This window comes from Saccoglossus kowalevskii, chromosome 15 (assembly GCF_978046115.1).
Source record: "Saccoglossus kowalevskii chromosome 15, keSacKowa6.1, whole genome shotgun sequence".
NCBI lineage: Eukaryota > Metazoa > Hemichordata > Enteropneusta > Harrimaniidae > Saccoglossus > Saccoglossus kowalevskii.
Window position 1 is genome coordinate 23,206,995 of NC_140655.1, and position 24,190 is coordinate 23,231,184.

Here is a 24,190-nt window from a genome sequence, read left to right on the forward strand (position 1 = left end):
CATCAATAACAATAATTGATTTTTGAGCCCATGTCACCAGCCTACAATTTAAAATACGGCATAATATCCCTGACAAAAGCACTATAATACTGCCAAAATGGCCACTATCCACTAAAATACAACCATTATTTTTTCGAAAATTTAGCTGGTGACCCCAACTTTGTTAAGTCAATATTTTTAAAAAACGCAAAGGTTCATGAGTAGACGATTGATTGTAAATAATGACACGCTATGGCCAACTGACGCATGCGTAGGTGGCGACTCCCCCTTTCGTTTTAGAAAGGGGGATTTCCCTATCGCTTCCTGGTTTATGTTAGGTGCATGGACTTACTACTGTTCTGGGCCGAATCACGTTTTCACAGTTTCTGCCATAATAGAAACTGATGAATTGTTCCCCAAATGTATCAGCAGGATTCTTTTGACAAAAAGTATATATTAGATGTTCTTTTGAACTCGTACAGCTAGCCAAGCTATATTTTTTATGCGACGCCTTTCTCGGAAAATAGAGAAACATGGCCGACCCTCCTGTTTGGGCATATTCAGTGAGTACTAATTTAGTTTATTCTTGTATACGTTGCAGGTTGTACATACATATTATATTCCACCTCCACCTCCACCATACACAGTAAGCAGTAAACAATCACCGAACAATTCAGAAACTTTTAGCCTGCGAAAATAAAAACAATTTGCAGTATGTATTAATTAAGTGCTGCGTAATTTCCTGTTTGTCCGACGCTTCGTTTTCGCGTCACTATCAACATTATTACTACCTCTTAAATAACACGAACTAAATGTTCTCTATAACGCAATATTCGAAAAATGTATAATTGTTCAAAAGCATGGCACAAGAGTATGGCTTCCTCTCACATTTTGGCATTTGATGGTGCACTTTAACTTCGGCCAGAGTCCGTTTCAGGATAGGTGGGCGTGGCTACAGCACTAGAAATATCACAAATTTACTTGTGTACAAAAAATCATTTTCAACAACGACAATCAATAACTGTCCATTTCAGTGGGAAACAGATCTAAAATGGGAAACGTGTGGGTGCGCATTTCACAGGCACTTGAGTAACTTAGTAGTTTTGTCTGTATGTTTTGGCATGGATCAACAATCATCACAACTCGGGTCTGTAATATTTACGCTATATGCAGCATTCATGTGTTGTATGTAAATTAAGTTTAATCACAGAAGATTAAATGCTTAATATATAATCATAGTATATCAGTAACGATAATAAACTCCCAACAGTGCTATAGTGGAATCCAGGATTCAGAGATCAACTCTGCGCTTGGAATTGCAAGCTTGCAAAATATCTTACTTATGGAATCGTTCATTTATCTTGCTGTGAATCGTTCGTTAACATTATTTTATTCATATTAATTCAAATGTTAATTATAAAGATATTTTTTCTCTTTCTTTTCTGTTCATTGCATCACAGTGTGATACGTACAGGTAATACAATTTAGTTGCTTGAGGTAGAAGCCTACTCATAAATTAAAAAAAACAGAATTTATTCATTTTGCAATAAATTGTACTCCAAGGCAATATTCAGATATTGATCTAAAAAAAGTTGGGGTCTCCAGCCTATTTTTCGAGAAATTTATGGTTGTATTTTAGTGGAAAGTGGCCATTTTGACACTATTATAACACTTTTACCGCAGGTTCCTATGGCAGAGATATTTTGCCATATCTCAAAATCTAGCCTGGTGACATAGGCTGCAAAAATCATGCATTGTTAATGATTGAGAACTTTTTGTTGTTCTGAATTATTTAAAAAAAACTGGGTTTTAAAAAGTGTCAAAAAATGCAATTTTTCATTAACATTGTGTTCTATGGAATTGTTCTAAAAATAGCAATTTTCAAGAAATATTAGGACACGTTTCTCAAAAAGCTTAACAGTAACACACAAAATAATGCTAATTCATTGTACCATGAGACATTAGCTTCATGATTGTACATAATAAACTAATGAACATTGAAATTTCTTCCTTTAATGCAGTTTGGCAACTTATCTTTATTTCAAAGTTTGAAATTTGTATTCTAGGCTTCTAAACATGGAGAAAATCTTCTTAACCAGTAGAGACTAGTAGATTCAACAATTATTTAAAGGAATCCCTATGTATGTATTTTCCTATTTTTAATTTATTGTACCGTAGGCTTGAGGCCATTGTACTTAATAAAATTCACACATATCAATGAACATTGTCATGCGATTTATGACCAATTTTGTCAAAAATGATGAATAGGCTTCTACCTTAGATGTGATGTATTTTTCATGTCCAAATTCATGTATGTGGTATTGTGGCGGTTTATCTCGTGTTTGTTTTGGGTTGCTTATGCTTGTTTTGGGTACACAAGTCAGCTCTAAGCTATCTTGCATTTCAAAAGTATAGAACTACTATATTCAAGAAGTGAATTTCCAATAATGGATACAGTATGGGCTAACCAAATTCACCGATAGCCTTTTCAGGACAGCCTAAATCATGCTTCTACTATAGCAAACGAGGAAATTCTGATTCTTAAAACAACTATTAACAGACTGAGAGAAAACATTGACAAAGATTCATTGCTGTTTGGGAGAATTTACATTGAGTGAAATACTTATTGTTTAGACTTACTTTCAAGTGAACAATTATTTTAGAGATTGGTCATATTCCTGTGGTTTATAATCTGGAATGCCTTTAACTCGTTAAATATTTAAAAGCAGAGGGGTGGGCTTATACTCGGGGAGGGGCTTATGATTGGTGAAGTACAGTATATTTACATAGTACTGATTTTTTTCTTGGTTGAGCAGTTGTAATGCATTGTTGTATTGGAATTGTTGGTGTTGTGTTATCAACTGTACGTGTTGCATGAACATGATAATTAACATGTGGATAAAATAGTTTCATTTATATGTTCAGTTATTTTTGGTACACTAAATTCATTCATACTTGACTGAACTTCTGCTAAATTCATTGTAAAATATGTGTTTTTGTTTTATCCGCTTAACAAACTGGGATTAGTACATTTTCAGGATTGTATAGCAAATGGAAATACAAGTATATGCCTTGTATCATTTTCTTATATATTCTTTAATTACTGTAAAAGGACTAATTTTCACTGGGTTTAAATTTCGCTAATTTAGCATTTCAGGCATATTCAGTGGGTTTTAAAATTCACAGTTTTATCATTTAGATAATGTGTTCTATGCTAAATTTTACACATTCACTGGGTTTTAATTTAGCGCATTTTCCAGTCAGCGAAATAAGCAAAATTAAAACCCAGTGAATAATTAATTGTTTTACAGTATTGAAACCAGGTCTTAGCAGAATCTCAGATGAGTGGTTTAGTCATACATGTTGTAGTTAATATATATGTTTTGGTTTATCTGTATTTAAATCACATCCTATCATAATATGTACAGTCAATGCGACTTAATTAGCACAACTTGTCATATTTTCATACTGCACGTTTATCACAATAAGGTACTGTATTTAAGAGTGTTCTGAAATTATATTAGCAAAGTTGCAAAAACAAAACAAATGGTATTTCATATAGGGTTATTCACATGGACCCCTGCCAGCATGGAAGTAGGATATATTTGTCAGACTGAAAAAACAGAATCAATTGATTTCAGCTACAAAAATTAATAAAAATTGACGGTATATATATATATAGTCACGTAGATGACATAGTCCTTCGATTGCTTTTGAAATTTGAGAACATTCCTCATCGGATGTTGTTGCTTGTTAATCGATATTATGTCGTATATTGACATTTTGTGTCATACAATCATGTATATGATCTCATGGCGGAGTACGTTGACAACACACGCACTTTTAACTTACCGATATCATGTTCTTTGTTTCACTCTTTCTCTGTTTATCAGCCATTAGAAGAGAATGGCTTGCAAATTTATCCAATTACATGTATATTATTTAGTAAAATTTTCAAATTTGTTATTGAAGCAGATTATGAAAAAATGCTACCAGACCTATCAGGCGTGTAAGTTTTTTGTTTTTACCAGCCCGACTGGAATGTTACCCGTTTTGGGCATGCAGATGGGTAGTAACCTTCTTACACGGTATGCTTATCTGTGAAAGTACAGCCATTACTAAGCACATAAATGTATGTAGTAAGTGACCTCTGACCTGCACAACTGATCATAATCATAAATTATTAATTAAAATGTCTCAATCATTGTAACCCCTATAAGCCTGCCAACCACAGTTGTACAATCAAATCAGTTCATTTTCTTTTCTTTTATTTCTCTAGTTTTTTTATAGTCTTGTAAACTTCATTTCAATACATGTGACTTCTAACAGATTTTAAGATAATTCCTCTGCATGTCTGCCTACTTTCTGGGCTCAGCTTCATAGAGTTGTTCTGCGTGCATGTATTATTTCATATCTTGATACAGATGCAGTGTTATTTTGAATTAACATTACCATTTATTTTGACAGGTAACAATTGCTCTTCTACTTATTGTGCCCTATATTGATGCATGTAAGAACAGAGTTTTAAAATGTTCTGAGGTACAATACTATAAGGATGATTCCATATTGAGCATATGTTGTAATAAATGCCCAGAAGGTAAGACACTATATAGGAATACATTAAATACTTGACACTGACCAAGTGCTTTATTGTGTTTCTAGCCTGCCATTGTTATTAAGAAAAAAGGTTTCCAAAGGAAAAATATGTCTGCCTTGTCGTAGTTGTCATTGTCATTGTTGTTCCCATCGTTAACTTTTGTGTTTACAATAACTCAAGCAATTTGTATCCGATCATCTTCGAACTTAGATATCATATTAGCCAGTGTGCAATTTTGCTGGGATCAGCTCAGAGGAGAAGAAGTGTAAGCAAGAGATGATGGATTTGGGTTCTAAATTATTCAGGTTATTGACAGGGCAACTGGATATATACTGTCACATATTCTTATAGTTGGTGTTCTGGTACCACTATACATTGACTGCACCCTTAGATGCAGCTATATTACTGATCAATATCAGTTTTAATAGGTTTAGCTCAAATTGACAACTTTTCAAGAAAAAATGGGTTCAAAAAGTCAATTTGCATTTTTGCCCAGATTTCTATGGTGTAATTATTTATCATATCTTGAAATTTTGCTAAGTCATAAAGGATGAAACAATCATATTAATGATAGGAATCTCAATACTGTTAAAATATTTAGAAAAAATTACTCTTAGACTAGTAAATTTTTGTGATAATTTCTTGTTACATACAATGGGAAGTTTTTTCCCACAATGCAATGCAGAAATTCACAGTAACATACATGTATATTAATTTGTACAAAATTTTAATTGATTTAATTATAGAACTGTATTCTAACTTTCAGGGTCAAAGGTCGAGAGGGACTGCACATTTAAACCAGATGATGGTACCTGTACATCTTGTCCTGAAGGCTTTTTTTCCAGTGGCTTAAATGGCCGCAAATCTTGCATTCAAAGGGATTATTGCAGTAAAGCCCATGAAATGATTGCGGTTGCTGCGAGAAATAGCTCTGAAGACAACAAATGTAAATGCATTAAGGGTTACCACTATAGTCAAAGTAGGGAGGCATGTATTAAAAATCCATACTGCCCTCCAGGGGAAGGCATTAAGAAAAGTACTGGTAAGTCTGATTTCTGAGAATCTCATTTTTACATCAGGATGAAACATATAAGCAAGAATAAATAACAATGCATGTGGCTATAAGTCTGAGTATTTGTTTAAAATAAATTTGTTAGAGATGTTGCGTCTCGATAGAACATTATGATATGATTTATCATAATTACCTGCAGAAAAATGATTTTTGTACTTTTCCAACCATCATAGAGACATAGGTCTAGGAAACATTGGAGATGATGATGAGAGGGAATGGCAAACTAAATATTGCATTCTCTGTTCTCCTTATAGGAGAATGTGTTGTGTGTGAAGCTGGAACATACTCGGACATAAATTCAAATACTCAGAAATGTAAACAACAGCCCAAGTAAGTATAAAACTTTATGAATTTATATAAAATTAGCCGCTGTGTGACATACTGGTTAATATGTCCTCCAGCATTTGCAGAGATAATGAAGAGAGAGTCAATGGCTTCAGCAGTGAAAAAAAAAATGAGTATTACCGGTACTATTGGTAGTGCATGCACTTCAACTGAAATACAATGAATAATGACATCAGTTTAACTGAAACACAAATTGATGGACATAAAATTTACTAGAGCACACAGAATGATGACATCATATGCAATGAAACACAAAAATGATGACATCACTTACATGAACACTGAAACACAAAGAATGATGACATCACATGCACTGAAACACAAGGAATGATGACATCAATATTATATACATATATATTGACAGTTATGAAATTACAGGAATTGCCATTCCAAGAGCTATGGGCATTAAGTGCTTCACTCCATACACTCATGATAGATCATTATGTACATGTATTATGTAATCCAGGTGTGATGATTTCAAAGAACCAGGAAATACAACTCACAAGAGAATATGTAACAGTGATGATGGTATTGGTGATGATTATGATAATGATGATGATAATGTTGATGATTTTACAACTGTAGGTATGTGATTTTATATACTTACTGTATAAAAGTATGATGAATAGCTCAAATACGGTAAATTAATGTATTATTACCGTAAAATCTGTGTTAGAAGCCGCATCCCTAATAGAAGTCGCACCCATTGTTTTTGAATAATTGAGAACCAAAAATTCATCATTTCTCATATGTGTAGATGCTCTAATAGAAGCCGCATCCTCTCTATTGTATTGTACCATTTTAATAGAAGTCGCAGCTTCTAATACAGATTTTACAGTAATAAAGTACATGTTTAATTTAATATTCAAGCTCTGTTATTTACCAGAAAAAAACATCTTTTGTTACACAACGTATATAAACAATTAAATTCAACACATTATACAACAAGTAAATTCAACACATTATACAACAAGTAAATTCAACACATTATACAACAATTAAATTCAACACATTATACAACAAGTAAATTCAACACATTATACAACAAGTAAATTCAACACATTATACAACAATTAAATTCAACACATTATACAACAAGTAAATTCAACACATTATACAACAAGTAAATTCAACACATTATATAACAATTAAATTCAACACATTATACAACAATTAAATTCAACACATACAACAAGTAAATTCAACACATTATACAACAATTAAATTCAACACATACAACAAGTAAATTCAACACATTATACAACAATTAAATTCAACACATTATACAACAATTAATTTCAACACATTATACAACAAGTAAATTCAACACATTATACAACAATTAAATTCAACACATTATACAACAATTAAATTCAACACATTATACAACAATTAAATTCAACACATACAACAAGTAAATTCAACACATTATACAACAATTAAATTCCTTATAGATGAGTCTTGGAACCACCGTAATCATTTGATCTATTAGAAGCACATATGCCTACTGTAAAAATAAAGGACAAAGACAAGACATATTCTAATGATTTTGCATGCAATAAACACAATGCTTTATGTGTAATGGAGATGTGCTTTTAATATAGTAATAAATATTGTATAACAGTATGTTTTATTTGTTTCCTTGTCTTCAATACCTTCAGTATACAAGTTTTTTTTTTTCAAAGCTGGTACATCACAAGTCATGATACATATCCTATTGTTTTAGTTTGTTGACCTTCAACTGAAAGCCATTAATTGTCCCAAAAATCAACATTTGGACATGTCATTAACAGTTTCTGGGGCACGCCTAGAACAAATTCATTCAAACTTAATCTTTATACTTATTTCATGCACATTTGTAGTTAATATGCTAAATACTGTAGAATTCTTTATTTTCGCTTGGAATTAATTTTTCGCTATTTTCGCTGACGGAATGACTCAGTGAGAATAAAATTCAGCGAATATACCTTTTTTCCTATATTTTACATTAAACTTGTCAAAAATCAGTGAAAATTAATTCCATGCAAAACACCCAAAAAGTCTTTTTAGCAAAAATTAATTCCAGCTAAAATAAAGTATTTTACAGTACTATCCCAATATTTAAACATAATCTGACTATGCTTTTCATTGTTTGACAAAGTAAGGCTACACCGACTTAATTTTATGGATGACATTCACGCGCGCAATAGTTTTCGCCTGTACTCAAAAAAAAAAAAAAAAAAAATCTCCGACGACGAGCCTCCACAGATCGGTTTTCTGTCCGGAACTTGCCGACTCATATTGTCGCAAAGCGCAGGCTTCTCGTAAAACTCTTTTTGGACTATCTAAAAACGTGCCAATTTTGTTGTAAATGATCTTCTGCACATGCGTATTGCGTTGCCGAGAATACGTGAGCATAAAAGTTCAGAGAAAAAACTGAGGGATTGTTGTAGACTGGTACGCAATTGACGTCGGCCAGGGAGTTGTGACGTTTACACAGCTATACGAGAGATTGGTTAAAGCTAACCCCTACTGTGTAGAGAGGAGCAAGCAAGGACATTTCTGTATCATTGCAATGTTTTGTTAGTTATTGTCATAAAGTAGTGATATGTACATTCCGCCTTGACTTGTACTGAAAATGGTGTTCATGCTGTACCTTGAATGCAGTGTTTTGACTGAAGGTACTTCATCATGACTACATGTACTAGAGCTTGTCTGAAATGGTTATACCTGTGACAGTAATACAGTACGAGATGTGTATATCAACATGTGCCTCCTACAAATAAAGACTTCTTGTTGTTTTTTGATACATTGTGTTCTGTGGTTCAATTTGTAATACCAGCTTTGTAGTCCTGTGGTTTTAGCAGCATTTTTTTTTTGGCAGGTTTTTTTTTTTTTTCACCCTCTCGCATTACTTTTGGGGTCTCCAGAGGATGTCATCCATAAAATTAAATCATTGTGGCCTAACTAAAAATGTTACAGGGATTATGTCATTGACTGTGACTTTTTGTACATGTTGTTAGGTGTACAGCAGCCTTGTGTGCTTCCGTTGTATAAAGTATACATGTAATTAGAATAAAATACTGTATGTGTTTTGTTATATCATTTACTAGACTATCAGACTCTGAATCTATTCTAGTGTATACATTGAGAACAAAATTTAATTCTAAATATTTTTCATGATTTCATTAAAGTACGGTAGTTTTTCCAATGCGCTCTTCAAATGGAAATCACAAGCATGAGGTTTGACCTGGGCGCGACTTGCACTGACTACCGCCGGTGACTCCTTCGATACCTTCCAATAACATGAAAATTACTTAATTACAGCTTGGAAACGTCTCATACAGTTCGTACTCGTTGATCTGCGCAACAGTCAAACTCACTATCTTTGTTTATATGAGACCCATATATCTTGCACTTGCGCAGCGCGACGACTACCGCACTTTAATCTTTCCCTTTATCATATTGTTAAAATGTAATTGGTATTTCTGATCTGCTTTCATGCAGCATGTTTATTTAGGGAAGTGTGCATTGGTGATAACTCGCAGTTCCATTACTTTTAATTACTTTTTCGTCATAATCGTATTGCATATTTATTTGAACACTAAATGTACTAATCCTAAGTTTTCTGATCAGGCAATGTCTGCATGTTCATTTTAGGTCAGAACGAGAGATTTGAAAATTATTATTAACACATCACCCGCTTAAATCCTTCACAGATAGCAGTCAAACTGTGAATGGAATCAACAAAAAATTATCATTGTTGAACTGAAATGCATATAAATACGATAATTGTGTGATATGAATGCATCATGTTATTCATATCAGTGCTTTCCAAACAATACCAAATTAAATCCTCCATAATTATATATTTGCATATCTGATCTAACTGGATCAGATTATCAACTTGATTAATTATAGATTTGTATCACAGCTAGAGGCTGTGGGTTTGATCTCTCAATACACAAAACTCGGCAGCATAAATTAGAGTACCATATTTGTTCTGTTTAGTAGTGTATTATGCTTAATATGTAAATTACATACTAGGTGTTTCTGTGATCAAAATAAGTATGCCATTTTCTCTATTAGACGTGCATTTAAATTGCATTAATCGTATACTGAATCATTCAAATATATCTACTGGTAAAACATGTCTTTTTCAAAAACAAGAGAGAAATTCGCTAAATCAACATTTTGCTATTACGTCATTTTACCACAATTCGCTAAAATTGCATGTCGCTTTTTCAACATGTATTACAGTACTTTCACCACATAGACACACTTGCTACTGTCATTTTTTTTTTTAGTGTACACGCTTCTTTTATAAGACCAACAGACATGCATTATTTAATTTGAGAATAATAAATACCATCTTGTCATGTGTCATTTCAAACCTGGGTGTTTATAAAACGATTTAATTTCATGGGGTTATAGTGGTTTCTTTCTTTCATGTTCAACCTTTGTATGAGGAGGAAAGGGTTCCTGATTTGGAATTGGGCTCTACTCTACACCTGTTTACCTGAATAATGTATAAGAAATAATTGAAAACAAAACTCAGTTGAACATAAGTTATAATGTTATATTTTCATTTAATTTAATGATTTTCAGATACAACTGACATAACTGCTACTCCAAGTACTTCACCGTCTACAGTATCATCTTCTGAAAAAAACTCTACCTTGGACAATCCTAAAAGTGCATTACAAACGAAGGATAAAGTGATTATTGCTTCAGTAATCATTGGTATTTTTGTTATTCTGGTTTGTGTATTTATTATAATCCGGAAGAAAAAGAAACCAACATCACAAAGAAAACCTACAGGTAAGAACATTTTTACAAATTTTAAAACTCGCTATACAATACACATACTTTATGGCATGGTTCATACTACATATTAGAAGGCACTGTCCATCCTGGAAAAAATAATGGAAATTATTAAAAATTGTACACAGATCGAAAGAAATTTCTTTAAAGTCGTTTACACTTTGTATATAAATTTCTAGAAGTTCTGTGTCAAATTTTTTTATGTAACTGCTTTTTTAAATGGTACAGGGCCTCAACATGTGAAATTGGAGAAAGTTAGTGGTGGGTATACCATAACAATATTGTTTTAACATTGTAACCATGTCACCCTATCGAACAATTATCCAACTGACAATTTTGGTTTTGTTTTGTTAAATACATTTTAACAGTATTATAGTATGCCCTGACCGTTCATGTTTAAAATTAATATTATTAGTACCTGTTCCGACTAAGTTTGAAAACGGGGACTATTAATTTAGGTTTGCTTCGTCCGTCCGTCTGTACGTACGTCCGGAGCTATATCTCAGACACCCATTGACGGATTTCATTCAAACTTTTACATGAAGACATAACATGATGTCTTACATATGCGCGTCAAGTTACTTTATGATCGGAGCAAAAAACAAAATGGCCGCCAGTCAGCCATATTTGTTCGAATCACGAAAAAACATGGGCCAATATGTATGATCATCATACCAACTTTGATCCAAATCGGCCAACTCCAAGAAACTGCTGCAGACACGTTTAGGTATCAGAAATAGCAAATTTTACATCCAAAATGGCCGCCAGTCGGCCATCTTGTTTTTCATGGTACCCATGCTACTTTATCTTGAATGCAATGAACGTTTCTGTTTAAATTATGTACAAAGATAGTATACCAAGAGATACATCTGCACCAACATGATTTTTGTGATTCAATTCAATAGGGCTGGTCGACGCCCAATTTTCATGTAAAAGCGCTAAATCATCATTTTTACATGTCCGGAGCTGTTTCTCAGAGATGACTGGGCCGATTTGGATCAAACTTGGTATGATGATAACACATATTTGGTTATAGGTGCACGTCATACTTTTTACGTGATTCAAACAAATATGGCAGACTGGTGGTCATTTTGTTTTTCATGGTACCCATTCTACTTTCTCTTGAATGCAATGAACGTTTTTCTTTAAATTTTGTACAAAGATAGTATACCAAGGGATACATTTGTACCAACATTATTTTTGTGATTCGATTCAATATGGCTGACCGATGCTCAAATTTTCTGTAAAAGCGTTAAATCGTAATTTTTTACATGTCCAGAGCTGTTTCTCAGAGATGACTTGGCCAATTTAGATCAAAGCTGATATGTTCATCATACATATTGGGTTATAGGTGCACGTCATATTTTTTCTGTGATTCAAACTAATATGGCTGACTGGTGGCCATTTTGTTTTTCATGATACCCATGCCTACTTTCCCATGAATGCAATGAACATTTCTGTTTAAATTTTTACGAAGACAGTATACCAATAGATACATCAACATGAACATTATTTTAGTAATTTGATTCAATATGGCTGCCCATTGTCCAATTCTCGTGTAAAAGCACTAAATCGTAATTTTTTACAAATCTATCTCCTTGCAATCCATCAATGACTTCATCAGCATCAAATTGATATGTCAGATCACAAAATTTTGACGGGGACTGTGTCATTAACAATGACTTATATTGCTTAAACATGAGAATTCACAGAGACTATATAATATGCAATTATACTGGTTGAAAAGGATTTTGCAGTTGTTTTATACATATGATATATAATGTACTTGTACCATAAAATTGAGAGTATACATAGATCAGATGAACTTGTTGTACAATATATACTGACTTACTTTTAATGAATTGTAAACAGGAAATAATTTGACATTTTAATAATCAATTTTAATAATTAATGCCAAGATCTACCACAAATTCAATGAGTAAAATCTTTTTGTTTTTCAAATAGAACCAGTTGATTCTGATGTTGAAGAGGGACCTGTCAATTCGCCTCAAAGTACCCATGATATTGAGATTGATGAGGGTACAGAAACTTCATCTGAAAGAACAACGAGTATACCCTTATTGAGTCAACATTTATCAGGGTCTTCATCCAGTGGGTTTTCAGAGTTCCAAGGTTAGTACACTATAAGAATGATGGTTGGAGATATCCAAGGAGTGAATCAATGATGTATTCAACATTATGCAATGTGTATGGAATACTTGTCATGATAATAATAATAATATCTTTATTGGCTCCTTTACATTTACATAGGATAAGCAGGGTTCTCCACGAGGGGTTTTAACAGGGCGCAGCGCCCCGTTATCTGAAATTGGCGCCCTGTTTAAATTGTCAGCGCCCTGTTATATTTCCTGTACGCCCTGCATGATCCCAGACAAAGAATTGTTTATAAAACAAAACATCACTCATTGTCTTCCGAAGATGACTCATCGTACTAAGGATACATTGTAATTGGTTCATTGTTTTAGGGTGCAACTGTGAAAATTACGGCTTGTTATTGTAGCAGGTCACCCTGAGGTGATAACACTACCGAACAAAAAGTTGCAAGTTTTTTAACACGATTAAAATTAAACAGTGGCCTAGAAACGTGTATTACCGTACCCATATTTTTACTGCCAGGGTGACATCAAATATATAAAATCGATATTGCATGATCGGTAAACGATCAGCGCAGCTGACGTACCATCACAGACATTGCTGATCACCAAGAAGTCCACATGAATGCTTGCTTAAACACGTAAATGTTTATATTTTGATGAACGTCACTATTCAAAGTTGAATCTTCTTTAAATCACGATTTAAAAACCCTGGTAAAACGGCCATGCTTTCAACTCACATCATAAGTGGAGGAAATAAATTTACTAGTGTTCTTCTTGGAACAAATATTCTGATTGGTTGTTTTTCGTGTCAATGCATGTCTTTATCCAATCAAATGCGTCATTGCACAGTATCAGGGTGCAGATTTTATTTTGTTTGATCATCTCGCTTTTCAGTGATGATGACGTACATTCATGCAAGTTTTTTAATGAACCAAACGTTTGTGCGACAACATAAATTTTATATTGCTTTGTCCAAATAATTAAAAATCACAACTAATTTATAATTAAATAAGGCATGTATGCATCTATTTGGTAAAACAAAAATTCTAGAAGCGATCATTATTGGTAAACAACTAATTTAGGGGTGATGAATTCGCCGTGATGAATTGTGAAGCTAAAATCAGCTGATTGTATGTCGTGATGTTTACTTAATAATATGTCAAAGGTCAAGTGCCACGCTCATTCCACCTTCACATTGGTGCGCCCTGTTTAATTTTCAAATCGTGGAGAACCCTGGGATAAGTACAGAAAAAAAGATTTTAAAAATAATAACAAGATATATGTAAAGATATTATAGTAACTAAATGTTAAACAAATCTTTGTTTTGTATAAATATAATTGGCAAGTTCTTTAATTATTCTGAGATCTTTGTTTGAGACTATATATGTGAATTCTATATTTTTATTGTTGGTACCTGCTGTTAGTCATAATTTAGTGCGATATAACTGCCCATAATGCCAGTGAAGAATGATTTATTACAACATACTGTAAAACATGTTAAAAAAGCAGCATGCAATTTTAGTGAATTGTGGTAAAATAATGTAATAGCAAAATGTTGATTTAGCGAATTTCTCTTGTCATTGTTGATTTCTTTGTTTGGCGGTCATTTTGAATTGATGATAAAGTCATTAGCGACATCTTAATTTAGCGAATCAGTTCTCTCGCTAAATTCATGAAAAAGACAAGCTCGTGAAAAAGACATGTTTTACAGTAGTCCATGCCTGTGCAAACATTTGTATTCATCATCTATGTTTACATTAGATGCAGCAACAATTAATGTACACTCTGACTAAAATAGAATTCCCTCTACGAATGCAAATAGTAATCACTTAGATATGAATACTTGTTGCTAGCATTGTAGTTTATAGTTTATTGAAACACTTACAATTCCTCAGAAGGAATTAAAATGGTTACACTAACTGCTAAAACACGTATATAAAACATACAAATTTTACAAAAATTACTATCTAAAGCACGAAGATGGTTTAAAAAAACAAAACAAACAAACTACAATTAAAGAAAAAACTGTTGATATATGTAGGTGATAATATTGGGAAAAAAATAGATGAAATAATAATAAAAAAAAATAAAAAATAAGCAATATACAGTTATCAATGAAACATGGAACAAGACTAAATGAGAAAAAAAAACGTATTAAAGGAGAAAAATATTTCATGTTATGCAGCTGTTTTAATGATGTGTAATCAGTTATCACGATAATACCTCAAAATACAATGTATGTACGAAAGCAGTGTGGAACCGCATTGAGTATTACATAATCACTGTTAAAGTAGTTCGCTACCATAAAAACATAGTAAAAATTCATTACATTTATTAAAATCATTCAAAAATGATTGTGTGGTGATTCTCTAACATGCAAGTCATTCATATTTAAAGTTTTTACTGAGAAAGAAAGAAGGATCTGTTTTTCAAGAAACAAATGCAAAATAATCCGAAAAGCGGCCATTTTGGAACGTTCACCAAACAAAATTTTGATATATGATGAAATGTTTTTGCAATAGGAACCATATACAGTACTCGAAACAAATTTTAAAACGAGGGGGTCATCACCTGCGTGTACATGCGCAGATGATGACAACCCCACTTTAAGTCACATTGATTTCTTACAACCAAGTCATCTTAATGTTTATTATCTAGAACTAGGAATGAAAGAAAAAGACAAACAGAGACTACGTAGGTTGATGCCTCAGATTAAGGAAGATCTGCCATATCAACCTGTCCTAGATGAAATGACTGATGTAAGTGGATGTGTTTAATTCAACATTAGTGTTTGGGATTTACCCATAGGATTGAATTATACATCGATCATATACATGTATATATCTCGGGATGTAGTAGAGGTTTGCAGATATTAAAATGCACACTAATTATTTACATAGAAAAATTGTTTTAAACCATATCAATCTATATATTTTATGAAAGCTCATAATTCACGCTAATCAACAGTCAGTGTTACGTTAGATGCTACCTTTATATGGTCATGTGACTGGTAAGGAAACCATGTCCTTTATTGAAGATTCAAATCGCTGCTTTGAAGTAACTAAAAGGGATACCACATATTTTTCTTCTTGGGAGATACAGAATAAAACCTGAGAAACATAACAGTCACAGCAATTATGAATAATTTTATTTTTAGCTTCACTGTCATCAAAGTGGACAACGTGAAGCTTTTCATATTACTGATTGTCCGGTGTTGGTAGTATGTATTCTGTCATCAACTTTTTACATTTTTGTCGTCTTCTTCAAAACCTTTAAACCAAATGCTTTCATATTTGCAACATAGAATCTTGGGGTTGTCCACTGTCAAATTTGTTCATTTTGTGATGATATCTTCAATTCTCTAATTGTGATGAATATTTAATTTGTCATTTTTGGTAAAAAGTGATATTTTCGACTTCTTGTTGAAAATCCCAAGTCTAATTGCTCTTCATTTCTTTAATTGAAATGTGCAATGCTAACAGCAGCTATCTCAGCTGACAGGCTGCTTGATTTGAATTATCAATTACGATTATTTTTGGATCCATCATGGAGGATGCATTGATAACATAATTAATAAGTTTGGAGTCAATTCATACCATATTGCAATTTGACAATCTGTGAATATTTAACATAAAACATGGGTATAACAATTTCTGTTTACAGAGATGTTGAGATTGGGAACAAATTAATCTCTTACTCATACATTTGTCCAGAAAATAATTGTAATAATTTCAAAACAACAAACCATCATATTGTTTTGGTTGATCAAAATCAGAATGCTAATTGTTTTGTTCTCTAAACAAGGATAATTTGCGAAAATGTTACATAAGACAGATGGTTTTTATACACAGGTTGTCAATACATTATGCCACTTCTAGGCAGGTAGTCTTTGAATTTATTCAGCTGTTTAACACATACACATTTTAGCTGACATAAACTAGAAATATCAAATATCCAACTTGTATAATTCCTACTAATAATTTAAAAATATTATATAATATTGATTTATTTTGTGATATTTTGCCATGATGTCAAAAGTTCAATCTGTCTGCATGGACCAATCATATTGCCCCTAGAGATATGACCTGTAGCTAGACTTTTAATATTAGGGCAAAATCTACATGTATATGCAAAGACTGGCAAAGTGAAAGGTAGTTCAGTTAAGAATAAATAGTTGAGATATATTTGTGCATGTCTTAGTTAATAAGTTGTTTTATATAATTTTTAGGTGTTTACTTCTGCCGATGAATCTACGATTAAGAGAGAATTGCTATCAGATCATGACAGAAGAGGATGTTTAATTGACATTCTGATAACAAAAGGACCAAATGCATTTGTAAGATTTGTTGAAACCTTGGAAAAAATCAATTGTACACATCTTGCTAATGCTCTGAAGCATGCCAAGCAGTAGCTACATGGTATTGTCTGTATAGGCATCGTAAAAAATCACAACAAAGCTGAATTTTGGCGAGCCTTAAACTTTTCACCACTAGATTTTCTCGCCCAAATTTGTCAGCACTTTTTTCTTAGATTCTCTAATATTTCCAGAAATGAACCCTAATTCTGAAACTAACAGACACAATTTGAGTCAATTTTCTGTTTTCAATCAAAAAATTTGTCTATTTTTGTCCCACTCTTTTGAAGGAAAATGCAGACTATAAATAGGACTATTTTTGATACAAGAGAGAACTGGTGTTGAAAAGGTTAATTCCTGGTGAGAATTAATCCGATTAAAATCCCATGAAAGTTAAAGGGCAAGTCAAGGCTAACAACATAATACTCCCAGATAAAAGAGCTCGGCAAATGTAAGAACATGCAATTTACAGTTTTTTTATATCATGTTTCATTCTCTAGATATTCAACTGTTCATCAATTTATGTAGTCAGATTCTATGATGTCATACTTTACCCATAATCCTTTGCTTGAGAATCAAGATGGCTGACTACATAATACTCATGAAACGTTGAATATCTAGAGAATGAAAAGTGATATGAAAAAACTGTAAATTGCATTCTCCTACATTTGTGGAGCTTTTTCTTGGGGGGGGGGTGGTCATTAGTTTGTTTGGTTTGATGTTTCCTTTGATGTTCTGGTCACTTTCAGTTATGGTCACCTAATTACATCTGACCAACTAAATGTAATCAATCAAAACATGTAATGTAAATTTCAACAAGGTAAAATTCACTCTACGGTAATTGGTTGACATGCCCATTGAAAGGAATATGGTTGAATGTCACTGGCATTATTTTTAGTCTTTTTCTGAGATGTGATTAAGGTGACTAAAATTAAAAATTGTCTGACGTCTCTTCCTTCAAAGTTTTTTTTTAATGAGAATTAAAAAATCACAGTTGGCAAGTTAATTTGCAGCATGACATTGTTTGAGTCAACTTGTATCTTAAACATGAGTTTATCTGAAAACCATTTGTACCACTGTCATTATTGTTTTATTTTCAGCTTTTCTAGCAATTACTTTATTTTTTGATCATATCAACTTTCTGATTTTAATATGTATTGTTGATAGAAATTATGTGATAATGCATTATTTTTATGTCTATTTACTAATAATTTCATTTATAAAATGGAAAAGGATTTTTATGAACTTCCAAAAATTCAGAATTATTTTGATTAATAATTGAAATAAGAAAGGACGTTTGGTTTGCGCATTTCATGTGAGATTTTATGGGAGATTGCAGTGAACGGGAAATTACCTGTTGACATTTTTGACTCCCATGTGCGGAGCACATAATGGGAGTCTTTGCAGTTAGTGTGTGTGTGTGTGTGCTCTGGGTCAATGCGCAGATTTGATTAGCTTTTGGTAAAAATCCATGCTTGTTAATTACCTAATTTGCATGATAATTAGCTAATTTTTAGCTGTTCTATGACTTTTCCACTGATATCTAAAGAACCACTCATTGGATTTTGATGAAACTTGGTACATAGATGCTCTGAACATATGCGCAGATTTGATTAGTTTTTGGTAAAAATCCGTGCATATTAATTACCTAATTTGCATGATAATTAGCTGATTTTTAGCTGTTCCATGATTGTTCCACTGATATCTAAACAACCACTCATTGAATTTTGATGAAACTGATATCTCAAGTACTAATCAAGTACTAATCATCACATTTCAATGAAACTTGGTACATAGATGTCATATAACACTGCAATGACCTGATAGTTTTTATGGTAATATCAGTACATATTAATTACCTAATTTGCATAATTAACTAATTTTCAGCATTTGATATAAGTAGTGAGCATTACATTTCAATGAAACTTGGTACTTACATACTCAAGGACTATGCAGAGATTGATTGTTTCCGATAAATATTTGTGCATATTAATCACCTAATTTGCATAATTAGTTAGTTTTCAGCTTTTCCACGGGTATCTCAAGTACTAATCATCGCATTTCAATGAAACTTCGTACATAGATCCTTTAGGACTATGCAGAGAACTGATTAGTTTTAGGGTAAATAATTGTGCATATTAATTACCTAATTTGCATAATTAATTTTCAGCTTTTCTACTGATATCTAAAGTACTAATCATCACATTTCAATTAATCTAGAATTATGCAGACCCAATTAGTTTCCGGTAAATATTTGTTCATATTAATCACCTAATTTGCATAATTAACCAACTTTCACACTGATATCTTAGGTACTAAACATCACATATCAATGAATGTACATGGATGCTGTAGGACAGACCTGGATAATTGTGGGTTAAAATCTGTACATATTAATTACCTAATTTGCATAATTAACCAATTTTTAGCTTTCACTCTGATATCTAAAGTACTAATTATTCCATTTCAATGAAACTTAGTACAAAGATGCTCTAGGACAATGTACAAACCTAATTAGTTTGGGGTAAAAATCTGTTCATATTAATTCCCTAATAAGCATAATAATTCATAATGTTTTGGTTCTAATCACATTTCAATTAAACTTGGAAACATAGATTTTCTGTTACATTGCGCAGACCTCATTAGTTTTACACTCAAATCTGTTCATATTAATTTTCTGATTTGCATAATTAGTTTTCAGCTAAGTAATTTCGAATTATATTTAATGTGTCTGCAATACTCTCAATACATGGGAGTTCTTTCTAAGCTTTCTTTGATTATTATTAGTGTCTGTTATTATATGATAGTGCAGTTCAATTAAAAATACAAATTAATAATTCAGAAACAAAACTTAGAAAGATGATTATTTGGTTGAAGATTTGCACTAATGACACAAAAAATGACACATTGGAGTCTAAAAATATTTAATCCGTCCAGGAAAAAAAATAGATAAATGTTATCGTAGCACTGTTATTAGAAGCACATTTCAAATAGGCATAGGTAAACCAATAAGTTAAATATACTGAATCATTCAAATATGGCTTATTTTTATCATAGACATCTTATAAAGCAGTCTACTGAATCTTGGAAATATGACATATTTTTACACATTTATGTCATTTACATCACAATTTTTGCATTACATTTACATTATGTGCATGTGCTTCTAATAGAATTAACATAATTGCTTGATGAAAGCGTACATGGATAGCAGAAATGAATAGGAAAAACAGCGTCAGCATATGATGTGTTAATAATATGTTTGTGTCAAAATAACTACTGTACAGAGCTGATGGAATTTGTTAAAAGAATATTTATGAGATACAACATATTACCAAGTACTTATACTATCCATGTAAAACTTGTAAAACTGTATCAATTTAGTGTAAGAGCATTGTATTGTATTCCATATGCAAAACTTGGCAATGCTTCATGTATTTAATAATTTGAATTATCATAGAATGAAATTTGTATTCGTAATAATTTACATGTGTGTTTTTTAATGATTATATTAAAAATGATTAATATCTTCACTATTTCCTTAATGTAATAGTTTTCTCCTAATTTAATTGTTTTTTTATTTTGTATTATATATTTGGTCATGCATTGCAGCTACAAAATTACAATTAAAAGAATCTATTAAATTGCAAACTTTTTTGCAGATTGCATGTAAGATTTAAAGTGCCAGTTCTTTTTTATTTATTATCCTCATTAGACGAAGAGAAAGGTGTATAAGAGAAAATGTATATCGTCATTGTTGTCTTCTCTAGTGTAAACGTTTATTTTCAAATCTTTTTAGCATTTTGGGCTTTTGGCTAAGTTCAATTTTAGCATGTGTTGTATGTATATTTTTCAAGTTATTGGTAACATTTCTCTTACTATTGTAAGTTTAGTTACAACAACTCAAGTAATTTTTATCTGATCATCTTCAATCTTTCATAATAAAATATCCAGTTTAATTTTGTTGTGACTAGCATGTATAATTTTCAACATATAAATTTATATTTTGATAGACATAGAAATAATTGCACAGGAGACATTTATAATAATCATAAGAACCAAATGTTTTATGCTCTCCCATATCTGTTATCAGATAGTGTACGTAGTAGTCGAATATGTTATTTTCATTATGGCAGGAGTATAAATCATTTTTCCCACCAAAACAAATTTGCCAGTATTTTTGTCTTTAAGATAAGCTTTGATATATTTCTGTGCTATTTAATGATTGTTATCGAGGGTTTCGTTAAGAGCCGACAGCCGGCCATATGGCCGGCTACAAATCTAAATTGGCTGTCTACTTTCTTCCCGACCACCTACGCCTGCCTTGCTGCAGCACTTCGCACTGCTGAGAGTCTTCTTATTTTTTTTGACCTGTTGTTACTGGATGATGGCCTGCTATTTAATACATTAGTGAAACCCTTGTGTTATACAATTCTTGTTGTATTATTCTATAAAAGACTTTGAGATTAATACAGTACTGAGAGTATTAATTATTTTTTTTTATTTATTATATAATTTATATAATTACTGTTCACCTCATTGATATATTGTTCATTTTTGGTTACCAATAATATCATATCATTTATATGTTATTAAAGCCATAATCTGTTTATTTCATTTAGTATATGAAGGCAACAAATAGGCGTTTGTTAAACAGTACAAGGAATGAAGACATTTAAGTGTATAAATGTTGATGAGAACCAGACATTGGTACCATAGTATAACTACTCTCCATGATCTGATACTAGATAGTGTAGTACTGTAAAATGACTAATTTTCACTGGGTTTAAATTTTGCTGATTTACCATTTCTGGCATATTTAGTGGGTTTTCAATTCAGTTTTATCATTTAGATAATTTGTTCTATGCTAAAATCTACATATACAGTGATTTTTAATTTAGCGCATTTTGCAGACAGCGAAAATAAGCAAAATTAAAACCTAGTGAATAATTAATCCTTTTACAGTATATTATTTTATGTATGTATGTAGTGTAAATCACCCTTCTCGCCAACAAAAGTATTTTCCCACCAAGAAGTCTTCCTGACAATAAAATTTATTCGCAATAAAATTAATTTTTATTTTGTATATATTTCAAACCAAACCATAATCATGACATTAGTAATAAGCAATGGCAATAGAACTTTAAGAAGAAAGTTATTTTTGAGTTTATGTGTACCACATAGATTGTTTGCAAGCAAGTTTTTATTTTTTTCCTGTCCCTAACACTGATTGTTTTAGATTAGTGTTAAACTCAAAGAAGAAGAACCAAAAATACAATTCTGTGATCAATCAGAATTCTAGTAGCCAATAAATTGCACAAATCTATCAAATAATTTCATCAGGTTATAATATTGAATCATGTGTATTCATGGTAGAATGTTACTATTCTATAATAAAACAAATTATATCGCATTGGTACTATTTTCATTTGTTGTAAATTTTAATCAAGTTTGGTTAACACATGAATCATCACTGACCTGACAAAGCAATGTTTAAAGTTTCTGATTTCACCATATTTCTTGAATCCTGGGTGTAATGAACCAACCTTTCAGTGATATTTACACATTTCGTTGAGAATTATCCGGTAAAGAAATCGGTGAAATATATTTCATCTGTTCGTAAATGGGACGTTGTTGCTTCGACGATGGGCTACGGACGACTGACTTCGAAACGTTCCATTCAGGTTGGATATCGTGTCAATACCACCACAGTAACAGGGGAGAAAAACATTTATGAACACTTGAGGGCACACTTCTCTACAATCATACTCATACGAACATTCTCTACCAGCCAGCAGTCCCGCAGTCCCAGGCATCAGTTACCGCAGGACGGCGGACAGTAACACGGCATAGTTTAACCACGCCCCTAACGGCAAGAATACAGATTGCTCTTGTTTTCATTATGTTAAATGGGTTAAACCAAAGTCTTCACCAGACTGTACACTCACTAACACAGCACACTATACACGATAGATGTATGGTTAGGTTGCAGCCACTGGGACAGTCCGACCAACCATTTATTTACTCATTTGCGCAAACGCCATTCCAAAACAGCCATACGGTTTAAAACCGGCAAAACTAAAATTCACATCACTAAAGTAATAACGATAACATAACTAAGAACAAACAAGTATAATGCAACAAAACTGAAAAAATGATACACAAATATAAACTAATTTATATCCCCCATTTAGCACGCTTTGGGGGAAATACAGCTGGAAACCTGTACCCGTCGCCTTGTAATGATGTGCACCAGAGGGTGGATGTCGTGTTTCATCCAGACTAAAATGCATGTACTAGTAAATTACACTACTTAAACATGTTCAAAAAAAAAACTGAACCGTGGCTAGTCTTATCCAGCGTAGAATTAATTACCATTGCAGACTTGTCAAAGCTTATGATTGGATGTTAACATCATCACGTGAAGACAATTCCCGCTGTACTGGCGAACCAGATTGCACACCTACTCACTAACACACATCACACGATAGGTATATGGTTAGGTTGCTGAATGTAGCCACGTAGAACAATAAAAGAATGGGTTAAAGTAAAGGTCCGTCACTCACGAAAATAGAAAAAAAATACTTCTGGTGTACTGCCAATGCGGAGCAAAGAATAACTGGATTGTTGCATAGTTGACGAGCTCAGACGCGTTTCTCCATGCGACAACCGAAGATACCTTCGAACCTGCAAACAAAACAGACAATGAGTCAGCACCATTTCATCATGGTTTACATCAATTACTAATATATGTATATAAGTATATATACATTATGTACTCTACATCAGTTGTGTAATGTTACCAAAAGCAAAACATCGCGTCTTACCACCACACGTACCGTATGCTGTTTCCCACTATGTATCACATTACCACGTGGAAGTACTAGTATCTCGCAAGCACAACAAAACGCGCAAAATCATCC

At 32.4% G+C, this 24,190-nt stretch overlaps 1 protein-coding gene across 1 annotated transcript; it reads left to right on the plus strand.

Moving 5' to 3' along the window:
- Positions 1 to 288: 288 nt before the first annotated feature.
- Positions 289 to 22,340, plus strand: LOC144359455 (uncharacterized). The gene is made up of 9 exons (XM_085490587.1): positions 289 to 542; positions 4,447 to 4,576; positions 5,343 to 5,618; positions 5,903 to 5,978; positions 6,460 to 6,578; positions 10,581 to 10,793; positions 12,762 to 12,929; positions 15,572 to 15,672; positions 17,142 to 22,340. Exons 1-9 carry the CDS (start codon positions 513 to 515, stop codon positions 17,322 to 17,324), a joined length of 1,296 nt encoding a protein of 431 aa, XP_085346713.1. The 5' UTR covers positions 289 to 512; the 3' UTR covers positions 17,325 to 22,340.
- The last annotated feature ends 1,850 nt before the right edge of the window (positions 22,341 to 24,190 follow it).